The sequence below is a fragment of the Otolemur garnettii genome, unplaced genomic scaffold (genome assembly GCF_000181295.1).
Source record: "Otolemur garnettii isolate 467f Iridium unplaced genomic scaffold, OtoGar3 scaffold00128, whole genome shotgun sequence".
NCBI classification, from domain to species: domain Eukaryota; kingdom Metazoa; phylum Chordata; class Mammalia; order Primates; family Galagidae; genus Otolemur; species Otolemur garnettii.
The window spans coordinates 1,678,607-1,687,646 of NW_003852523.1; the positions used below are offsets into that span (position 1 = coordinate 1,678,607).

The 9,040-nt window shown below is 48.6% G+C and overlaps 1 protein-coding gene across 2 annotated transcripts in view; it reads right to left on the reverse strand.

The window, feature by feature from the left end:
- PRDM15 (PR/SET domain 15) overlaps positions 1–9,040 on the reverse strand; it is a 52,229-nt gene that overhangs the window by 30,584 nt on the left and 12,605 nt on the right. For both annotated transcript variants that reach the window (XM_012810284.2, XM_023518124.1), the window contains exons 5-6: positions 7,395–7,496; positions 52–282 (exon numbers count right to left, since the gene is read on the reverse strand). In XM_012810284.2, the coding sequence (XP_012665738.1) occupies positions 52–282; positions 7,395–7,496 (333 nt within the window). The remainder of the gene's footprint in view (positions 1–51; positions 283–7,394; positions 7,497–9,040) is intronic.

Here is a 9,040-nt window from a genome sequence, read left to right on the forward strand (position 1 = left end):
CCCCCAACCTCCTGGCCCCCAGGAGGACTTGCGCCCAGGTCTGTCCCTTACCTGTGGGCTCCTTGTCCTCAACAATGACCAGAGGTTGCTCGGACTTGGATGCTTTGGGTTTTCTGCCCCTTCGAGGCTTTTTCTTCTGCTCTTTGGTGGCCACAACATTCCCATTCCCGGGCACTGCAGGGGCTTCCCCCCGGGATGCCTCCGGCTCCTTCTCTAGCGTCCCCTCGCTCTGGCTGCCGGGAGCAAGGCTCTTGGCTTGTTCCAAGTGACCCAAGAGATGCTCTGCAAGGAGAGACAGGCAAACGCACGATGGTCACCTAATTCGGGGCCCCGCCTGGCCTCGCCTCAACCTTGTTTTTGTGCATTTGTTTTTAATTTTGCTTGTTAACAGTGTGCCCTTGTATAGGAAAATGAATGTTATTTCCACGGTTTTTGAAACTAAAAGCATTTTTACTGCACAAATATAACTACTATTTTAAAAAAGCAACTTAGGTGATAAGAGCAGGGCAAGTTTACCATGGGGACACTGTTGTGAATGATAAAAGCACACACACACACACACACACGTATTTGCAACAAAAAACACCTGGGGAGGAGATATTAAAATACGAAAGTGTTTCTTCCAGATGGTGAGATTTCAGGCAATTTTAATTTTCTTTGTTAAGCTTATTTATCTTCTAATTTTTCTGAAATGCCCATGTACATTACTTTAAAATGTATCTTCAGAAGAGGAATATTAAAAAGTATTCAACTCGGCTCGGCGCCTATAGCTCAACCGGCTAAGGAGCCAGCCACGTACACCTAAGGTGGCAGGTTCGAATCCCCAGCCCGGACCCACCAAACAACTATGATGGCTGCAACCAAAAAATAGCCGGGCGTTGTGGCGGGCGCCTGTGGTCCCAGCTACTTGGGAGGCGGAGGCAGGAGACTCGCTTGAGCCCAGGAGTTGGAGGTTGCTGTGAGCTGTGATGCCACGGCACTCTACCCAGGGGGACAACTTGAGGCTCTGTCTCAAAAAAAAAATAAAAAATAAAAAAAGTATTCAACTCGTGAGAAACAAAATTTCCTTTAAAAACAATGCATGAAAGCAAAAGTGCTTTCCTTTATTTTTATCAAAGAAAGCCTCGGAGAACCGCCCCCCCCCAACAGATAATTGGAAGAATCAGAGGAAATGCGCAGACAGGGTGGGTACAAAGTCCAGGGACGGACAAGCTCCCCTGATGGAGGGTGGGCAGGGCTGTGCACAGGGCACCAGCGAGGAGGAGGAGGAGGAGGAGGAGAAGGTGACTAAGCACTTACAGAGGCACAGCTGTGCAAATCTGGGCCCAGGACCGACTCTTACCCTTGTAACTCTCAACCAATTCAACATGGGCATTAAGGATTACCCGGCTGTTATTTCTTCATTTGTTCAAAATTTAGTAACACTGTGCTAGGTCAGTGCCCTCAAGGAAACAGGTTTAGTGAGGAAAAGAAAATTAAAAAGCATAACAACAAAATGTGATAGGGCCACATCAGCAGAACCAGCTGAACACACATAGAAAGTCTAGATAAAATAGAATGCTCCCCACCTCCAACTGTAATTACCCTGCTGAGTTTAAAAGAAAGAAAACAAGATCCCTTGGTGCCAAACAGCAGAGGGAACTTGAAGTTAACGCAGAAAAGCATGAGCTGATTCAGAGGCATCCAGGGACAAGAGCCTGGGGGACATGGATTCAGGCCCTCTGCTGGGACCAGGAAGGCTCTGAGAAAGCTGCTCTCTGCTCAGGACTTTAAGAGGGACAGGGGACATAATGAGCCCCAAGTCTCAAGCCAGAGTCACTTCAGGTACAGAACAAGAATGCATACTATTTGAACTAAAAAACAATCCTAGTAAGAACTGAGACCTAGACCCACAAACCCTCAGGGACCTTGGCAGAAGCAAAGTAAAAGCTCTTGTACCACAATTCCCATAAATTCTGGCCCAGGGAAGGGCCACGTGGGCACGGTGGGAGCCCATGGTGTGAGAAAGGAAGATTCCTACAAAAAGCTCTCCAAACAGTAACGACAAAAGCAACAAGGGAATGATAAACCACGAGGGTGTCAGCAGACACACACAAATAAAACTCCAGAAAACTGGGATTCAAAATAGTGGCTAAGGGGAAAAAGTAGGTTTAAATGAATAAAGAAAGGCCAAAAAGGCATTAAAAAGGGTGAGGACATAGTAAAAAATAAGCAGTTATGAAAAGTAACCAAATAAAGCTTCTATGAGATGAAAAAAGACACACTAAATAACAGTACAATGTAAAGATTAAACAGAAAAATAGACACAAGTGAAGAGAGAATTGATAGACTAAAACAGAGGGCTGCAGAGATCATCCAGAATGTAAACAGAGACAAGGGGCTGGGAAAACATGAGCGGGCAGCAAAGAGGCCTGGTGTATAATACAGCAAGAAGGTCTACAATGTGCAAACAGCCCCACTAAAACAGAGAGTCGAGAAGGAGAAAAAAGGCTACGAGCAAGAAAATGGTGGAGGATTATTGAGAATGGATGAAAGACACGAATCTTCAGATTCCAGATCCATAACAAGAACAAGCAAACGGCCACTTGTGATTAACTGCAGAACTTCAAAGACAGGAGATTCCACAAGCCATCTAGAAAAAGGCAGATTCCCACAAAAGAACACTGACAATAGACTTCTCATCAGCAGCAAGGGAAGCCACAAGGAGGAAAATTATATCATCTAAGTGCAGAAAGAAAACAAAAATACACCAACATTTCAATCACCAGTGAAATAGTTTCTAATATGAATAAAGACATTTGGACACAAAGACCCAGAGTGATTGTCACCCGCGCGCCTGCCCTGGTGCAAGTTTGGGCAGCAGGGAGAGAGGGGCTTTAGACAGAAGATTAAAATATGAGACAAAAGGTAAAGGGGACCAAGAAAGAGAACTCAGGAAACATCATCCCAGATAACTATGGATTTAAACAGAAAATAATGCAGACTGGAAAATATTTAGAACTAAATACATATGCAGGAAGGGAGACCACATGTCAAGGACTAGCAGGTATACGCTCCTACTAATGTAGCAGCATTTTACACAGCGCATGCGACTTCAGACACGCCTTTGGACATGTGACTTCATAACAGCCGGGTACTCCTTAATGCCCATGTTGAATCAGTTGAGAGTCACAAGGGTAAGAGTCAGTATAGTCAAGACATGAAAACGTGGCTGACATTTTCTCTTTGGAAAACTCATCTTAAATGTTTATATCAGAAAATAAAATAGCTGAAAATTAATAAGATAAGCATTCAACTTAACAGAAAACAAACAGAATAAACAAAAAGGACAAAGAGGAAATAATAAGAGCAGAAATTAATACAAAATGAATATACAATGGGAAGAATCAACAAAACCAAAAGTTGGTGCTCTGAAAAGACTAATAATATTGGTAATTGTCTGGCAAGAAAAAACAGAAAAATCACGTCCACGCTGACTGGGCTGCCTGGGACAACCCTCAACCCTGCTGTGGAATCCCAGGGTTCTCCTGATTTGATTCTTTGGCCCTTCCTGGAAATTATTTTTTCTTTTTCCTTTTTCTTTTTTAGAGACAAAGTCTCACTCTGTCACCTAGCCTGCAGTGGAGCAGTACCGTCATAGCTCAACTGCAGCCTCGAACTCCTGGGCTCAAGAGATCCTCTTGCCTCAGCCTCCTGAGTAACTGGGACTGTAGGTGTGCACCACCACGCTTGGCTAGTTTTTTATTTTCTGTAGAGATGGGGGGTCTCACTATGTTGCCCTTCATATCTCAAGTCACTCCTGGGCTTTAGTGATCCTCCTGCCTCAGCCACCTAACGGGCTGGGATCACCGGTGTGAGCCACTGTGTCCAGCCTCCTTCTTGGGATTCTTCCACATGTCCCCTCCTAGTAAACCCCTAGGGTGAGTTCTGTTTGCAAGTAGAAATCCAGCATGTAGAACCACTGACTACTATCTTGATAGAGCTCTCGTTCTTCCAGAAGCCTGTCCTCCAATGATTTCACAAGAAAAATAATACAGGAGGTCAAGTGTGTGAGCCTGTGACTGTCCAGTAAACACCCCTCGTTTACTCCCACATCTGAACAATGACTTGGCCACTCTGATTCTCACAGCATCACGTAACTTGGGTATTTTTCTCTCTCAAAGTTTTTCTTCTTTAATCCTAATACGATTTCACCTTTCACGTGACGTGGCTCCACATGGGCTGCTTCTACACTGTGCTGCGTATGCACAGGGCCCTTTCAGTTTGGAAACATGCCCTCAGATGTTGGAGGAGCATGTTTGGACTGATTATTATAATCTCTCCTCTCTAAGTCACGTGTCAGGTCTCTTGGACCAACACTCTTGTTTTCTTATCTTTCTCTCCAGTGCTCTCTTTATGTTCACCTTTCTAGAAGATTTCTTCAGCATCATGCAGTCCTCACCCAGCAAACTTAATTCTGCTGCCACAGCTTCAATTTCCAGGTATTTTCTATTCTCATAAGTTGTTTTTTTCTGTTTGAGATAGAATCTCCCTCAGTCACCCTGGGTAGAGAACTATGGCGTCATAGCTCACAGCAATCTCAAACTCATGGACTCAAGCAATTCTCTTGCCTGTATCTCCCAAGTAGCTGGAACTGCAGGTGCTGCCACCATGCTTGGACAATTTTGGAGACAGGATCTCACTCTTGCTCAGGCTGGTTTCGAACTCCTAAACTCAAGCAATCCTCTACCCCCATCTTCCCAGAGTGCTGGGATCACAGGCATGAGCCACCCACCATGCCAGTCCTCTCTGATTCTTCTTTAACAGCAACCTGGTCTTATTTTCTGTTGGTTTGGTTTCCCTTTCTCCCAAAGCAGTTTTTCCCTGCTGGCTGCGGTGGCCTCGCTCACATTAGAACTCCTTCCAGTGTCTATAAGGTTCACAACTGAGGTGCCACTGGGACAGCTTCTCACAGGATGGTCAGGGTGAGCGGTCATGTTCTTGGGGAAACCCCAGGCTATTCTCTTGGACTGGCTGTTTCCCACCGTTCCCTTCCCACACCATATACCTGCTGCACTGTCCTGGAAGGGAACATAAGGAGACTCCCATTTTAGTATGGTGGCTTCCCCGAGGCCCCACTCAGGGTCCCTCCGCTCAGCTCCCCAGATGACAGAGCACAGCACCCAGGGGTCTGACGACGGCCCAGGCACTCTTCCGGCCAACTACCCTGTCGGCTGCTCCCAAGACATCTGGCGCCTACAGTTTCCAGACCTTTCCAAAGCTCTGCGGCAGGAGCTGACCTGCTACCTGGCCCCCACTGCTGGCTCCTGCTCCTCTGGTCTGCACAGTAGTTATCATTTTCCCAAACACTTTCCAGTTTCCAAACATGTCTGCTGTTCCAGGCTTCCCCACTCTTTATTTCTGCCCTTTTGGTAAAATTCCAGGAGGGCACCAAGGTTAATGCACCTTTATGATGCCCTGTGTTTAACCACAAGTCTCTCAGAAGACTCCTGGGAGGTGAGCAGGGCTCCCAAGAGGATGAGAGGGAAATGACATCCCTCAAGAGAAAGAGGATGAGCAACACATCTTCTGTCTGACAGCCCTGCTGGTCAGAACAACTCCGCCCAGTTGCCTGCTGCTCTGGGCAGCACGTCTGACTGCAAAGCTCTAAGCCAAGCTTCACTCGGCCGAAGTTGTGCGTCTTCTATGTTTCATTAAAAAATAAATAAATAAAAGAAGTTCACATTCAAGCAGTGGCTTGGTTTGGAAGTTAGCCAACCTCAAAGACAGCGAACTGGGTAAGTTTGATCTGGAAACTACAAAACCAAGTCTCAGGCAAACTCTTCATAACCAGCTCACATCAGCAGCTTCAGACCCGGTGCAACTCTGGATAAAATGAGACAGAATGGAATGGCTGGGTGCCAGCAGGGACACAGCAGCACTGAGACAGCCCCGTAAGCCGCTTTCAGAAGGCTTGCTTGAGACTGCTCTGTCCTCTGGCCCTGAGGCCACTGAGCCCAAGTCTGTGGGATACACAGCCCGTCCACCCTCACAGGCCAGCTGCAAGGGTCCTGCTCCTCCGCTGTCCTCCTTTATCAATGAGACCCCCAGAGAAGGGCTACAGAAACCAGATGAGCTCAAACAGGGAAGGGAGAGTCCAAGATCCCTCCAGGACGGAGGCTGACCTGCTCCACATGCTCAGGCTGCACAGCTTTGGGCAGGTGATTCAGTGGCTCCTGCCTGGGTCTGCCCAGCCCTCAAGTGTGCCAGGCCTCAAGCACTGAGAAGACGCAGTACCAAGCTCATGTCAGGAAACCTCAGCCTGATTGTCTGACGAGCTTGAATTTAGGGCCCTGTGTGTGTTGCTAGAAGCTGAATTCGGCTGCCAAAGTGAGGAATTTCCTCTGTTCACTCAAAACTAGTCATCAGGGTAAAATATAAAACAAACGAGCACAACAGCCTTTCCTGTTTGTGGATTTAATAACCATGTCTTGTGCACCGTGAAGGCCCCGCATCTGGACCCCATCTCCCTCTGGGAGGATGGGTATTTCACGGCACTCCCTGAAAACCCAGCAGCCACTTTGCTATTTCTGTCTTGGTGACAAACACAAAGCCCTTCTTGCCAAGCAGAGGGCACAATGACACGTCGGTGAGTTGGTTAGGGCCAAGATCAGTAGGACGTCCTAGGAAACTGTGGGAGAGCTGCAGCCAGTCTGTTCCTGTCTCAAAGCAGATGGACAATGTCAGCTGGGTAACCCCGACTTCTCTGTGGAATGCTCGCGTTAGCCTCCTTGTTCCTAAAACTTACCAAGGAGGAACCTTCTTACAGGTTCCAGAACATTCCAGCCACTGACCTGACGATGATGGCCAGAGTCAGGCCTGCACCACTTGAGTGACATGCTCAGAGCTCAGGGCCTCTGAGCGTGTTCTGCCCGTGACAGAAAGTCACGAACTGTTATTCTCTTCTTTACGAGACTGCAGTCCATCTTTACTATACAGGCTCATCAGAGGCATGTGGAGAAACCCGCTCCCCAAGAGACAGGAACGGATGCTCTCGGGTGCTGTGTCCCTGGGAACATGCCCTATTCTCTCCTGGTACCTTAAAGTGGTTCATCTACCTGAGCAGATTAAAGTGCCCTACAGATGAAGAAATAGGATGGACAGTCACGTTCAGACAACAAGAGCGAGGCTGCACATCACACACCACAGGAGTTGCCAGTCCTCCGTCAGCCCAGTAGCAGGGGACAGTCACACACTGGGGAGAGGGGGCCTACCACTGCCAGGGCTCTGCCCAGAAGCTTTACACCCTGAGAAGGCTTTGGTTCTTATGACTACATCATGGAGGCATAGATACAGACAGCGTTGGGAGGGGACAGGGTGATCAGACAGAGCCCCCCACCCACCCAGCCCCTCACCGTTCAGCAGCTGCAGCTCCAAGAAGGCGGCAGAGCACACCTTGCATGCCCACTGGCTGGGCTCCGACTCCACGGTGGTGCTGCCATCCTGGGTGCCTGCAGCTTCAGAAGACAGAGTAGAAGACAGGTGAGCCACAGCCTGACCTCTCCGTGAAGCCCGCCCAGCACAGGGCCCTGTCCTGATCGGTGCCGAGGTGATGAGGAGGAGGAGAAGCCACTGTTCTCAGTTTTTCACACATGATTCACTCAGTCCCTGTGATTATCCCCATGTCACAGATGAGAAAATATGAGCACCGGGATGTGGGACCACAGCAGCCTGCCAGGGTCTCTCCTCTCCCGCCAGGTCAGAAACTTGACTTCCTTCAAGAAGCCCATCTAGTGGGACCACACTCACCCCTTTGACTTCAAGGAAAAACAGTGCATCCTAAATACTCAAATTCTAAAAAAAAATTAATAAATTCCAAAATTCCCTCTCTCATCAGCTCAGAGAGTAAGAGACAGCGGAACCAAAGTGGCCAGCCTGTGGGTGTCCCTGCACCTGTTCAGCCTGGCCCTCAGCCCAGCAGAACCTCCAGTGATGACAGATGTGCTCTCCAGGGCTCTGGAGATGAATTTTTAACTCAATTTTATTTGAATTTAAATTTTAAAAGCACCTAAGGCAGGTGGCCACTATCCTGAGCAGCACCTCTACCTTTTGACACACCCCACAGGAGTCTGGAGAGGGAGGACAATGCCAAGGGCTCATGGAACACGCCAAACCTGGCTACAAGGATGGAAATACAGGCTCCTTTTAAAAAAATCATTCCCAGGGTGGCACCTGTGGCTCAGGGAGTAGAGGGCCAGCCCCATATACTGAGGGTGGAGGGCTCAAACCCAGCCCCAGCCAAACTGTAACAAAAAATAGCCCAGCATTGGGGCAGACAACTGCAGTCCCAGCTACTCGGGAGGCTGAGGCCAGAGAATCGCCTAGGCCCAGGAGTTGGAGGTTGCTGTGAGCTGTGATGCCCCAGCACTCTACTGAGGGCAATAAAGCGAGACTCTGTCTCTAAAAACAAAGAAAGAAAGAAAGAAAGAAAGAAAGAAACAAAACCCTCCTGCAGGGCCTAGGATTTGAGGACATTCTCAGTGAGCGCCCACTGTGACCAGGCCAGCCTCGTTCCTCTACCCCTTGTCTGGCAGCAACCATGGGGCTGGCCTGAGGCCACCACCCCTACCACCACTCCCACTCCCATCACCCTATGGTCATCGCATACTCCAGGGGCCACCCACAGAGAACACCTGGGTCTGGTAAAAACCATACAGAACTGTAACTGCTTGGCTGCAAGGTGTTAAAACCAGGAGAAAGCACACCTCCTTTGTGACCAAAACTAGTGCTGAGGACACGAAGAAGGAAGGAAAAGATGCAGATCGTTGCTATAACGGTTGGCACACACGTTCTGCGCCTTCACAGATAGCCAGAAGGAAGAAGCATGGATGTCACAGGGACTTTGTGTTGTTCTAAATTTAACAAAAGGACAGAAAGCACTGGGCGCCAGCAGGTGCCCTCAGAGCACGCCCATCCACACAGCTTCCACCTTCTTCTGCTAGACGCCAGCAGGTGCCCTCACAGCATGCCCATCCACACAGCTTCCACCTTGTTCTGCTGG